Consider the following 14,371-nt stretch of genomic DNA (forward strand, 5'->3'; position numbering starts at 1 on the left):
AGACTCATATTTTGCTGACTATTCTTCACAACTCAAATTATTTCTTAAAACTGTGCCAAATCAAAGCTGGATCTTTTTAATCATAAACTAATGAAGTAAGTAAATCGGTAATATTTAAATTAGATTATGTGGTAATCAAATTAGCGTATTTGATGAAATAATCCTTTTATTCAGCAAAATAGTTTTATTTTGCTATTTTGATCCATACGAGTCTCATTTTACTATTATTATAAATGATATATAAATTACATATTTAATAAATTAATTCAACCTATTTTATTTATAGAATTAGTATATATAAACATAAAAGTATGATTTCGTGTTTAAATGACCTTTTACTTCACATTTACTTATTAAAATTGAACTTAATAATGAACAAAATGAGTACATCGTTAAAATATGGAATCATGGTAGTAGCAAATGAATTTAGAATTGAAAATAGCTAAATAATTTCAGAGACGTAAAAACGTAATAGTACAGAAACGTAAATACTATGAGTCATTTTGTAATTTTGGCACGTTCCATAGTATAGAGTCATTTCCCTTTTTAGTAAAAGTCAACAAATTTTTCCATATCTACTTTACTCTCTCTTACTTTTTTTTTCTCTCTTCATCTCTCTACCATTTACATTTTTTTCACTTTATTTTCTATTTATTTAACTCACCTAACACAATTTTTTTAATCTCCGTACCGAAAAGAAACGCTTTCATTACTATGGAACGGAGTAATAAAAAAACCTCAATTAAATAAAAGTCCAATTACATTATAAAAATAAACTCTGAAGGTGCGGTACATAGTTCAAAATCTGCACTAGTACTAATACATGGCTAAATGGGTATTGCAAAAGTCAAAACCAAGATAATAAGTTAATTAGTGTTCTTATTTAGACATGGAAAAGAGTTCCATATGCCCACAGATTTTTTGGCCCACAGGTTGGATCGAGTGAGCTAATACGACACTTCTCAACACGTGTCCCTTTTAAAGTCGCAAATGCACCGTCAATATAGATCTTATTCAATAATAAATCAAGATAAAAAGGAAATACAAAACTCAACCTAATTTTTTAGTATAGTTATCAAGGTTTAAAATTATACTATGAATCTCACCATCATATGGTATTATCAATTTCTGCATCTAAATCAGATTCAGCCAGATTTTCACATCTTGATCAATTTAATATTTGATCAATATTTGTTTGTACTCTGATTAATTAATAGTAGGCTACTTCTACATTTAATTTTGTAAGGTGGAGTAGTTGTGAAGACCACTAAATATACTGCATTTATGTATTAGGTGGGTAGATCCTTATAATATCACATAGTTGTCTTTATTTTGACTTTACAGCATTGACTAAAACGTAAACCATCCTCCTAATAACTTAGAAAATGTTGATTTAAAAATGATTATTTTTTAGTAATATTCTTTTTTAACTTTTGTTTGATTGAATTATTTTATTTTACCATGGATTAGTGGACCCTAATGTGGGGATAGCATTATGAAGTGTAGGAAAACACAAGTTGCATTAAAGTAAGTCCACAATTTATTTGATTGATTATTTGATTTTCTTGTTCCATATATGCCTCTCCTCTCCCATAAGAGAGTTACCATCAAATTTAAAATAAAAGACTAATTTACTAGTACTATATTTGACTGATTTTCTTGTTCCATATATGCCCCTCCTCTCCCAGATAGTTACCATTAAATTTAAAGTAAAAGATTATTATACTTTGTATTCTCATATTGACGTTTTTTCAAAATTATTGGAATATTTAAAACAAATTCAAAGTTCGGACTATTTTTGCTGGGAGTTTTTTTGGAAAATGGTAACAAACTAATCCCGACACATTAAAATTTTACTAGCTTTACTTGTACATGTAAAGGCAGTAATAACCTAATTTACACACTCCATATATCAATTCTTTTCCAAATTTTAAATTTAAAAAGTACGATACCACTCTAGAACCAATAATTAATTATTCCAAATAAAATTTACTGTAGCCGTCGTATAAACAACGCAAATACTAATTAATTTCAAATTGGTGGTAGTTTGCAGAGCTGGAGTTTGTGTGTATTTGAATACGACCCTGTACATGCTTGCCAATTTGACTTTTTAAGTATTTAAAAAAAAAAATTAACTCTATTATTTCGCTAGATTCAAATATCTTTTCTTCCTACTCCTACTAATAAACTAGCAAATGCAGTTCAGAAACATTTAATACTCAATTTTAATACTACATTTAAAAGCGCCATCGATATTATATCGGCTAGAAACTTCATAGATATAATAAATTTAACAAAACATTAATTCGTGCATATAAAATTCAAACCTAGCTCATTATCAAACATAATTAGCGGATGTCGGCACTTTTAGTCTAATCTAGTAGAGAATTTACCCATGAAAATTCAACTAACTTCTCCAATCATTTAATGTAGCTCTAAGATTGCTTGTGTAGATGAGAAGACACCACATCAATATAAATTATAAATTGATATGGTTGAGTTTTGTTTTTTCTCAAACAAGTTAGGCCATTTTCACATCAAAATAAGGCATACGTAGGCATGTGGGGCTAAACAAAGTAGGAGTAACGCATGTTTTATTTGACTTTTTGAGACTCTAATTTGACAACTTTATGAATCTTGTCCCATATATATTCAAGGTCTCCAACGTTTTTAATCATGATATGCTATACCATATGAATGCAAAAGTCAAACCACTCTTTGAATATTTTTGAGAGAGAAAATGATTAATTAAAATCTATGAATATATGTAGTAGTAATACTTTAAAGAAGAAAAACCTAGACCAAATATTGACTAGAATGCTGGGAAATTTCCAGTCTTTCGTAAATTTGGTTAGCACCGGTTTGAGAAAGCTATCTGATTGATTTTTTATTATTACTTAAGACAAAATAAATACTAGTATACTTATCTTAAATGTTTTTTTATATATAGTATAACCTTATTCATAACGTTGAGAGTTATGCTCAGCGTGTGAAAATGTGCGACAAGGATACAAATAAGCAACATACTCCTCCCCAATAGAATAACAGAATCCAACTTAATTAGCAACAATTTATCGCACGATGGGATCTTGGAGTATCAGAGACAAGTCCAACTAACAAACAGTGCATGGACTCACATATCCATCATTGCGTGCGCACTTTTATCGAAGGCCTATTTATGACACCCATCATATAACCAAATGTGACTGGGATGACATTAAGTGTGCTGTGAAATCGAATATGAGTTCGAGATGAATACATTCATCAAAAAAATTAATTTATTTATTGATTCTTATTAAACACTCCACATATATTTAAAAATTATGAGGACACGATTAAGAGAAATCGTATACTACTATGCAAAATAAATTAAATTAAATCAAATTCTAACCTTTTATGAAAATTAATAGTAATAAAGATAAGATTGAATAAAGTATTTTAAGTTCATAGTACATAAAATTAGATGAAAGTGTAGCAAACATCAGTATTAATAAGATTATTATATAGGATTATAGGTTACGGCTCATACTACTTATTTACAGATCGTTTACTATGCATGATAAAAGAACAGAGAAATAATAAAATTTAGAATAACTTACTAAGTAGATTAATATTTTCTTCAAATATCAAAGTTTTTATCCAATTAAGAAGCATAACAATGTACTATTTGTGATCTCGCACCTCCTAGTATATATAAAAAATAAGCACATCATCTAATAATTATGGGACTTACACTACTCATCATGTTCTTTACTCAAATCATACATATATTACATAGTAAACAAGTAACGTGCATAATTAATGGGCAGAATAAGCCATGATATGAGTCAGTATTGGTGATTATACATATATAATTATTATTTAGAAATAAAGAATTGGCAAAATAAAAGTCCAATTTACACTGTCGTAGAATATTAATTTATTAATTAATTCAAAGAAATAATGATTGACGAAAATGGCAAGTGGACAACCCTCGTAAGCCACCTTCTCCACAACTCATCAATTTGCTGACCATCCTTTTCTCCATTTTCTTCTTGTCTTCTTATCTATACTGCCACCCATTATATATCTATACAATGAAAATGATGAATTTATAAAATTTATTTTTAGTTTTGTCAAATACTCCTAATACCATATAGGAGTACTTATTATGGGGAAATTGTAATAACAAAAAAAAAAACTAACAAGCTAGCATAGTATTACAGCAACTTCAATATTATTTGTAAGATATTAGCCTACTTATTCTTTATTTTTGACATCATATTTACTTTTATGTATTCGCAATAACCTAAATAAAGTAGTCTAAGTGATGCACTCACTAAGCAAAATTATACCCAACATGACACCAGAAGATTTGAAAGTTCATGTTATTTTTTTCTCCCCACGATCATGAAAAGACACAACTTTGTAGTGTCGTATAGCAACATAAAATATTTCTTTTGCCTTTGGATACACCATATAGATTGGCAATATCAATGGTAGGGATATGTGAAAACTGAAAACCGACCATCTACTAAGCACAATAATTTATAAATAAGGCTGCTATATATATATTGATGATGTCAATAATATTTTTTTGCGTAGTATCCACCATTCACTTACTAATATATTCATCACCATGGATATTAAATTTGGTTTCTATGTTATTGTTTTTTGTTTCTCTGATAAAAGTATCAAATGTGTTTGCTTTCTTTAGTTGGAATTTAGTTCTCATAATTAAAATTGTGCATTTTTTCTTTAATGGTATTTGTACTTAGATATAGGATGTCATGTGGTTATTGTGGTGTATACCCATTACCCACATTGTACCCGATTTGTCGAGAGTGCGTGGATTACCTGTTTCGTCACCCCTAATGAAAAACTAAGGAAAATTTGTTGTATTGTTGGGTTAGAGTTGAAAAAAAGGGCAAGAGAGTCTGCAAATGTCAAAGCTTTGAATCAAGGGAAATTCCGTAGGAAAGCGGGCAACAATTGGCAGCCGTGTTGGTATTTCAGGTTAAATCATTATTCATGAAAGAGACATTCCCTGCTTCACCGGTAAATACCTTCTCCCTTCTTCTTCCATGATTCCATCCAAATTAAAAAAATAAATTTAATAATGTATTGCATGTTTGATTTTTAGTTTAAGGATACAAAAATCGGGACGCCATTACTTGTGCTGGAAGCTTTTAAAAATAACAACTATTTAGGATGCAAAAAATTGTTCATAAATTAAGGATAAATTAAATTAACCTTTTATTTATTTTTTTTAGGATGCTTCCATTTGCTTTATCTAATTTTAGTTGAGGCACCAACACGAAAGACATTTTTTGAAGCGTTGTTGGTATATTTAGAAACACAAATTAGCATCGTTAGTTCCATTAAAATTTTCTTTAATGTTTTTTTTTGGGTTGTAGACATTGCTTTATTACAGGATTGCTATTTATTTGATAATCAAGCATATGATTAAATGAAAAAAGGTTCTAAAGAAAAACATTTTATGGTGGTGGTGCATGGGTTGGATGTATAGGAAAAGTAAAGAAAGAAGCCCAGCTTTCATAGATGGGCCTTTCTGATATAAGACCACTTTTGATGCCCAAAATATTAGTTTTGTAAGCCCATTTTATGATTTTCAGTTTTCCCTATATTATGAATTACGAAAATCAAATCCATCTCTATAACTTCCGAAATTGAGTTAATTACCTTACATAATTGATTTTTTTATAGTATCAAGATTTAATTATCAATTTGGAATTATTTTTATTAATTTGAAAATTAATCAATTTAGTTTCCTAAATAGAGTGATATATTTGAAATTTTAAATATGTGAAAGGAACCGAAATATTATGGAGTAGTATTTATTAATACCGTTAACACATTACATATGAATCCATATTACCAGTTTACCACTATAATTATTTACATGTGGTATTTGAGACGATAAGTCGATAATATGCACGTAATTCATACTCCCTTCGTTCCACGATAATAGAGATATTTAAATTTGCGCACTCATTTTAAAAAAATAATTATAAATAGTTAAAGTGGGGAAAAAGTAAAGTAAGAGAGAGAATATTGTAGATAAGACTCTTCCCTACATTATTCTCTCTCTTACTTTACTCTCTCTCCACTTTAACTATTTAATAGTATCATTTTTTTATAACGAGTGCAAAAAATGAAATGTCACTATTACTGTGGAACGGAGGGAGTAGTATTTATGTAATTTCATACTACCGTTAACAGTATTAGCGATTTGTAAAACAAACCCTGCAAAAGGCTAATTTTTAACTACTGCTAGTATATTGGAGCGGATCTCCTACTCCACCCTCCATGCTCCATTCCATAGTAGTGGAGTCATTTTGTCATTTTAATAAGTTCCATGGTAGTGAAGTCATTTCTATTTTTAATAAAATCAACACATTTCTTCTCACTTACTTTACTCTCTCTTACTTTATTCACTCTTCATTTCTCTACCTTTTTTCATTTTCTACTTTATTCTTCCTTTATTTAACTTATTTAATAGTATAGTTTTTCTTAAATTGCATATAAAAAAGAAACATCTCCACTACTATAGAACGAAGGAAGTACTCCGTATGATCTAATATTGTGTCACGAGTCAAAACTATTCAACAAATATTTTGATTTTTTAAACATTGGAAATTACTATGTGGTGTTATGTTTTCATTACGAATCAAGACTCCTCAAGTTGTCGTCAACTTTTAAGTGTGAAGCCCACATAAAATTCGTGTTAGGTAGATAAATACCTTTGCTTCTTCGACTAAGTGGCAAAAAAAGTTCACATAAATGTAAAATCTAGATAAAGAAGAATTAGAAGACAAATAAAGAATGTTGTACGAATATAGTCTTAATATTTGACGAAGGCATTTCACAATTGAGAATTCCACAAAAGACTTGGGAATAAAGATAATGGTCAAAGGGGAATATGAATTGGTAAAAGGGTTTATATGGTCTAGAAGTTGAAAGTTTAGACCAATATATGAGTAAACTTTAAACCACGCAACTTTGAAACGGCATGATTATGATGACTAATATATCAAGATTACTATGTTGTCTTTATCACACCTTTGTTACAAACCTATGTCTCTTTTGTAACATTTAATTTAAATCATATTCGAGACTTAATCACAAACCTATGTCACAGTCAGTCAATTTTGGTTGGCAACCGGTACAAAACTTAATTAAAACGGCTGTATTTGGTTAGCTTTTTTCTTAATCGCGCAGCATTATTAATTAGTACTACTCCTTACATTTTCTCAACAGTATAGTGATAGTTATATTTCTTCGTGATGAGTGGAGTCCTTAATTTATTAATAGTGATGCAGCATTTTATTAAGTAACTTGCTTTCTTTATAAAAAATTAAAATTATGATTCTTTTAGTTTATACATCTAATAAGAGTGATATTATTTCGTTGTTGGTAAATTCTGTTGTCTAAAATTGGGATAACGGCACTATAGTTAATATCAGAATCGTTTTTATTAAATTGGAAATAATTTAATCACGTCAAAAGCCTAATAGGATAGTTATCATAATCGATTGTGATTAATTTGGACATAACTTAATCAAGTCAAAAGCCTATCAGATCAGGATAGTTAAATATCATACTACTGTGATTAAATTGAACATAATTTAATCAAGTCAAAAGCCTATTAGAGGATGCCAAATCTATCTCCTTAATTAAATTCCTAGTCCAAGCTAATGAGTATTCTACAAGTAGAGGAAGGATGATCACAAATCCATCTAATCAGATTTGTGCCCTCATCTATCGAGGAATTTTAAATTTCTTTGTATTCCAAATTTGTGGTATTTTCTCTTTCTTTGAGTATAAGAGTGATAGTAAGATTGAGATAAATATTTCTTTTGGTGGAGTGACGGGAGTAGCAAACTATCATCTACAAAAAACAAGATTTGCGAATTGAAGGTATTTTTTTATCCCTAGAATCATGCTTAGATGTATCTTTATTTGTAATCGATTTCATATCTATTTGTGTTATAGATTAGATTTATTTCTTAAATTAACTTGTACAGTTAAATTTTTGAAAATCATCTCATGATCAGATCATGTTGAATCAAATATTTCCAATAAATCCTCTCAATTAGTAGATAAAAATAGATTATGCATTCAAAGTTCAAACCCTCTTTGTTACAACATGAATAAAAGTTAATAAATATAGACTGCAAAGATTTCCCCTAAATTTCTAAATATTTAAAAACCTATATATATGAAATAATCTGCTGAACAAAATGCATAACTAAGTCTTTCTGAAATACCTAATCATAAGCTCATTCAATTTAATTATATTTGAACATTTAAAATTAAATATTAGCAGTAAATAATTTATAACTAAATAAGTAAATATGTCAATGCTACACCAGTCCATATATAATCTACTAACAGTGAAGTTGGATTCGCAATATTCTAAGGCACATGTATAATATTTATATACATATGTTAGATAAGCTTTGATGAAAAATATTGAATAGTCTTCCCATCTTCGAGGTAAAGTTGTTTTGAGAGCACAAAACTAAAAGCCAAGCACGATTACCTAATATGTAGTTATTACATTGTACCTAACTAAATAATTAAACTATGTTTCTTAGAGGGGGCACAAGCAAAAGTAGTTGGGGTGATGACTTCTTCTCAATCATCCTAATAAAACATTCTTACATATTTTCTTCATTTTTGTTGGTAAACTAATTACATCCTACAAATCCAACTCTATTGATACAGTATTCTTATGTATACTAGTACTATTATTGTATTATACACAGGGATTCGTATGCAACTCTCAAAAATTGCCGCCACCGTAGTAGTACACTAGTTGTTATGTAGCAACTTCCATTTGAATAGGTCTCAAATGAGCAAAATCTAAAATATAAAATAAAAATCTAAAATCCAAGACAAGACATCTAGTAATACTTTTTTCCTAGATAATTACTAGTGAAACTAATATATTAGAATCACGCTAATTCATTATCCAGAAACACATATGCATGTGTATATAATTATAGTAGTAATAACTACTAGTAGCTAATAAGTAGGAGTATTTTTTTGCTCACTAGTGTAGTGATATGGTAATCTTACCTAATGTCAAATGAAATTGAAAAGAAAAATGTGAACGCCAATGATAATAGTATAATACTGACCCACATGCAATAGCTTATAAAATGCATGAAGTTAAAAAAATTACATGAAAATCTGCACTCATATTAGTATTAACAGAATTATGAGACAGAGCATGAACTTTTTAAAAATAGGACACTTATTTGCAATGTAAATTATGATAGTATAAAATTTTGGATATAAAAAAACCATAATTATAGAGATAGAGAGTTGAATATTTCAAAAGTAGAAATAGCAAAAAGACAGGTGGTTGACCGGGTAGCGCCTAAAACAACCGATTTCTGGTAGTTGATACATAGGGCTGCTGCCTTGAAACTATTCAATTCAACAATATCGTATACGTTAAACCAAGACAAGACAAATAAATAAAATTAGCAGTTACAGTTTCTCTTGCCCGCCATATTTCATCAATCCCCTCTTCTCCTACTTAAACTCTCAATTCAATCCTTCAAACCTAACTAATAAGGTAAGAATTTTTACTTTTATGCTCTACTTTCTATCAGTTTCAAGTTTCGTTTTTGTTGCGGCAGTTTCCTTCTTTTCTTCCTCTCCTTTATGTTTTCTGTTTTCAATCTTTAATTTGTTTTATTCTTAGGCCTTCTATTTTTCCAGTAAACAAATAGATTCATATCGCTATAATTCGTTGTTCGTAATTCGGTAATTTTCTGTATATGCTCTCTGTTTTTGCTAGTTTTCATTGAATTATTGATTACTTGATTCAAGCCAAGAATTGTGTAACCTTTGATGAGTTTTTAACTGCTTGTGAATCGTAATAGTATACTTTTATTTGCTTTTTATATTCTTGAGTTAAAAAAAAGTCTAGAAATTGTTCTCATGCTATACCCCTTTTTTTGTGTGTAAGCATGCAAAGTGTATGAGCTGCGAGCTCCTTGTTCAATGGGGATTGTTGATTAAATTTGATCATTGTCTTTGAAAAGGTGAAAGATATCAGCAAGAATGGGGAAGCTTTTGGATGATGAATCACAGAATAAGCAGGCTGGATGCATGTGGGGTTTTGTACATGTGCTACACTACCATCAATGGCAGTCCAATGTTAAGAAGATGATCCATCCTCGCAAACACCAAGCCCGATCCCACGACCAATGTAACCATCTCTCTTTTGCTACTTTATTTACAGTTTCAGTTTCTGATGAAAATGATCAATACTAATGATTTTGTACATGGGGTGTTGACAATGACAGGTGAGTGGAGTCCCGACACATCTGTACACGAAAGGCTTCTGAGAGAGAAAGAGAGCCCACACCGTGTAAGATCTCTTGTTATTGCTACACTTATATATGGTGCTTGTAGTCTGAGTAGCTGATTTCAAGTTCTATCTGTTTGGGTAATCAGGCTGGTAAAAGGTCTCCTTGTAGTAAGAGACGATCTCTGAGAGCGCGCTTGAAGGCAATAATTACAGAAGGAACGCCCGTGGAGGATAAGGATTTGAAGAGGACAGGTGGATTCTCTACCAAATCAAGCTTGCAGAGGACTTACTCTATCCATCACCTTGAGTCTGTGGATGATTTCTTTGGTAAAATACACAAAGACTGGAATCCTCCGATCATTTTCTTTCCAAATAGCTCTGAGGATCATTCCGAGGCAGCTCAGATTAAAGCTGCCAGTGGAGGAGAATGTAACAGCCACGGCCCTAAAGATGCCGACCAACTTAACTCACCTGATGTTTTTGAGATATTTAAGATGGACAAGGAGTATCTTCTGAAGCATCTGCAAGACTCGGACGAGAGCATTGCTAATTTCTCACGCAGTGCATTTGGTTTGAACACAAAGGGGAAATTCAGCAAATCGAGATCCTTCCCAGTGGCTGATTTGCCAGCAGGGAGGAAGCTTAAGCCTTTGAAGCTTGAAAGCAAACAGAAAGAAGTTTGGTCAGTTCCTAGAAACGACAAAGATAAGTCGGATGAACTTGCTGGTGATGAAAGTAGTGGCAGAACATCTCTTTCTGTCTTGGAGCCTAAAAAAATTGGTAATAAGTCACAGCCTTCTGAAAGTTTGGATTATAGAGAGGAAAAGATTACAGGAAAGAGTGGTGAAGATGATGGAATCACTCTCAGACACCGCAGAAGTTCTTCTTTAAATGAATACGTGGATAGATATGCTCGTCTTTATGAGAATAGTTTCGGGAAAGACGTCAAGTTGAGCTCTTCCCAGAGCTTGAAAATAACAAGTGAATATGGCTATGCTCCAGTGTCTTTCAAAAGGATAAACTCTTATTCTAATGCAGATTTTCATTATTCTGATGTAAACTTTGAGGTTTTGCATGATAATCTTTCCGGAGCCAACTTAGTTGTAGTGGCAGAAGATAGCTGTGCAGTTCTACAAGATAGTGAAGAAGAAGCTTTTCCCCTAGATGCAGATATGGAGATTAAGGAAGATGATACTAGCACTGACAAATACTCCTACAAAAATGATTTCATATGGGAGAAGGATTCTGACTCTTTTGATGGTACCCTTAAAGAGATTCAAGAGCAGAGTTTCGTATCGGATTCAGACATTATCTTGCAAGAAAAAGAATCTCCTGCTGTAGAGCTTCATATCCCCAAAGGTACTTACATGGATTCTGATTTCTAAAACTGAAGTTTATGATTTGTTCTTGTTTCAAGGTCATTGTCTGATTATAATGTATCTTTTCAAATATTTACTACCATATCAGGAAAGGAGCATGGTGAAATCCTAGAGTTGGATTCTTCAATTTATACTGATGATATGCAAAGAACAGAAAATCTAGAGAATTGTGGACACCTTCATAAGAAAAATTGTGACTTGGATTATCTGAGGCACATTCTTGATAGATCAGGGATTGCAAGAGAGGGCTCTGAGATGACATGGTATTCATCGGACCAGCTACTCAGCCCCGAATTGTTCGAGGAAGTAGAAGCTACCTGGCCTCATGAAGAAGGCGAGTTAGACGGATGGCCTGACTTCCGAGGCTGTTGGCACCATCAAATGCTGTTTGGTGCAGTGAATGAGGCTTTGCTTGAGGTGTATGACATATCACTTCCGTACTATCCCAACGCCTTGTCATCCAATTGCCACGTTCGTCCATTTCCAATGGGGAACCGCATTGTCGAGGAGCTTTGCATGAGTATTGGCACGTTGATGAATGTGAAGCTTGAGGAGAGGCAGTCACAGTCACTAGACTGTATCGTGGCTCATGACCTGGCTCGTGATCGCAGCTGGATGAACCTCCAGCTGGAGAGCGAGGCCGTTGCACTTGACCTTGAAGACATGATTTTCAGTGAACTATTAGAGGAGGTTATGCTTTCTTGACCTCTCATCCATCTTGAGGCTGAGGTCTTGGTGAATGAATTTTGTTCTAGATTTTCTGTATATATTACTAGCATTTGTGAATTGAATTCACTTTAGGGAATAGCTTAGAGTGTGTATAGTGTTGTGATAGCAGATACAGATTTGTGTCTTACAATGCTTGAGAATGTAAAACCATATTTTAGGCAAGGTGATCACTGCATACTGTCTGTGATGTGATGTATCAAGATTTCCATGAAACTCAACTACAAGAAAATTGCAACAGATCTATGGAATGGAGGTTGAATGAAAGATTTACACACAAACAGATATAGGAGATTTGTATTGATATGAATTGTAGCATACACTCCAGCAAGACTCTTTTACATACAGAATACAAGGCCCCGGTAAGCATAGACGCAATCAACAGAATTTGCATACACAGGCAGATACTGACCATACAGATTCAGCAAGTGAATCCGCATAGACATCCCTGTCTTGGTTTATTGAAATATAATTTCATCACACACACATATTGCATAGCACTTTTGATTTAAACGATAGATACAAGGGCCGGGGCCTGAGGCATCGTCTGATCAACAGCGGCAAGGGTCACAGGAGCAGCTGGATCCACACTTGCATCCGTTTCCTCCTTCAGTGCCAACGCTTTTCTCAGCTCCCTCAACGTTCCTACACATATGTGCCAAATTTAATCAAGCTTTCTTAATATGAAGAAAAAAAAAGGAGAGATAGGGATTGATGAAATATACATGATGAGTGGCGCGACACCTTCAACCGTGGCAATGCTTGTGCTCTTCTCAACATACATCTCACAGCTGCAAAAGATTAGCTATCAAAATACTGAAACGTAGCTAAACCAATAGAAGAGCAGGAAAAAGCAGGTAAACCTGCAGCCGCTGCCACAGTTACAGCTGGAGCCACATTTACAGCCAGACGACATCCTCTTGTAGATTGGAAGTGGTAACAGATAAGAATTTTGGTTTATCAAGGATTTGGAATAAGAGCTCAAATATGATTGTTGTGGAAATGTAGACTGCTCCTTAGCTCCTATTTATAACCAAGTATTCATAATTTGATGCTTACTTTACTATTTTAAAATATTATTCCTAGTTAACATCGAACAAGGAACGAAAGTTTCAGAATCAGTAGATATATATAGATTGCAAGTATGGTTTTATAAAATGCAATATCAATGTCAGATATATTTTATATTTAAACGTAGTTTTCGACAGCTTGGATTAAAAACTAAAGATAAATACTTAAAAGATAGGGAGAAAGGCATGAAGCTTGCTGTTATAGATACATGACTTGTTAACGCTCTTGCTGGAATGAAGATCTCTGGCAAAAAAAATATGATATTGGAGCAAGGTCAAACACATGACTTGCTTTTTATTTTGGGGAATAATTAAAATGGTGATATTGGTCTGACCAAAGTTAGATTGAAAAGATCAAGGCTCTTGCTTACAACATATTATCCTTCATTAATTTAATACTCAGCAAGGATTTTTTACGTTCACATCATTAAATCCTCCAACTATGTTTGGATCGTAGAAATATATAGAAACGTACAAGCAAAGAAACATTAATTGATACAAATATAGATATGTAGTATTATAGTTCAACATCCTTATTCTAATTCATAACATTATATATGGATTACTAATTTCTTTTTTTATTAGGGGATTATTCTGCAGCATTAAATGTTCTCGGTTGAACCTACTCAAATTTGACATCTCTATCCCAATGAAATTCATTACAATGATGATATCTTTATTTGCTTTATTATGATATAGACTTGTTCTATTCATATTGGATTTTGGTTCAATTCACAGTTCATTTCTGAAATTAACTGAGTATGAATTAACTCTTTTTACCTAATTTTGAATGCACTATATATGAAATTACCCCACATCCACTTTTTAAATATTTTTACAATATATTATTTCTAATAATGTGAGTT

The 14,371-nt window shown here is 31.9% G+C and overlaps 1 protein-coding gene and 1 long non-coding RNA gene across 3 annotated transcripts; one reads left to right on the plus strand and one right to left on the minus strand.

Annotated features, from left to right (window-relative positions):
* The first annotated feature begins 7,773 nt into the window (after positions 1-7,773).
* On the plus strand, positions 7,774-12,677 carry LOC125186946 (protein TRM32-like). 2 transcript variants are annotated; one of them, XM_048083433.1, is made up of 5 exons: positions 7,774-7,920; positions 10,062-10,228; positions 10,326-10,390; positions 10,477-11,689; positions 11,798-12,677. In XM_048083433.1, the coding sequence occupies exons 2-5, from the start codon at positions 10,081-10,083 to the stop codon at positions 12,412-12,414; spliced, it is 2,043 nt and encodes a 680-aa protein (XP_047939390.1). In that variant the 5' UTR covers positions 7,774-7,920; positions 10,062-10,080; the 3' UTR covers positions 12,415-12,677. The 2 variants fall into 2 exon arrangements, with proteins under 2 accessions (XP_047939390.1, XP_047939391.1); XM_048083434.1 differs by lacking the exon at positions 7,774-7,920 and adding an exon at positions 9,458-9,589.
* A 482-nt stretch (positions 12,678-13,159) lies between these two features.
* Positions 13,160-13,369, minus strand: LOC125186948. The gene is made up of 2 exons (XR_007170537.1): positions 13,299-13,369; positions 13,160-13,226 (listed from the first exon to the last, which is right to left on the minus strand). It is a non-coding gene; the product is annotated as an uncharacterized LOC125186948 (long non-coding RNA).
* Positions 13,370-14,371: the final 1,002 nt, after the last annotated feature.

This window comes from Salvia hispanica, chromosome 5, assembly GCF_023119035.1.
Source record: "Salvia hispanica cultivar TCC Black 2014 chromosome 5, UniMelb_Shisp_WGS_1.0, whole genome shotgun sequence".
In the NCBI taxonomy this organism is placed as follows: Eukaryota; Viridiplantae; Streptophyta; class Magnoliopsida; order Lamiales; family Lamiaceae; genus Salvia; species Salvia hispanica.

Excerpts from the sequence above, each read along its gene's own strand:
- LOC125186946 (XM_048083433.1), top strand. The coding sequence starts at position 10,081 with ATGGGGAAGCTTTTGGATGATGAATCACAGAATAAGCAGGCTGGATGC. Across the intron at positions 10,391-10,476 it reads AGAAAGAGAGCCCACACCGT|GCTGGTAAAAGGTCTCCTTG; the intron begins GTAAGATCTCTT and ends TTGGGTAATCAG. Across the intron at positions 11,690-11,797 it reads AGAGCTTCATATCCCCAAAG|GAAAGGAGCATGGTGAAATC; the intron begins GTACTTACATGG and ends CTACCATATCAG.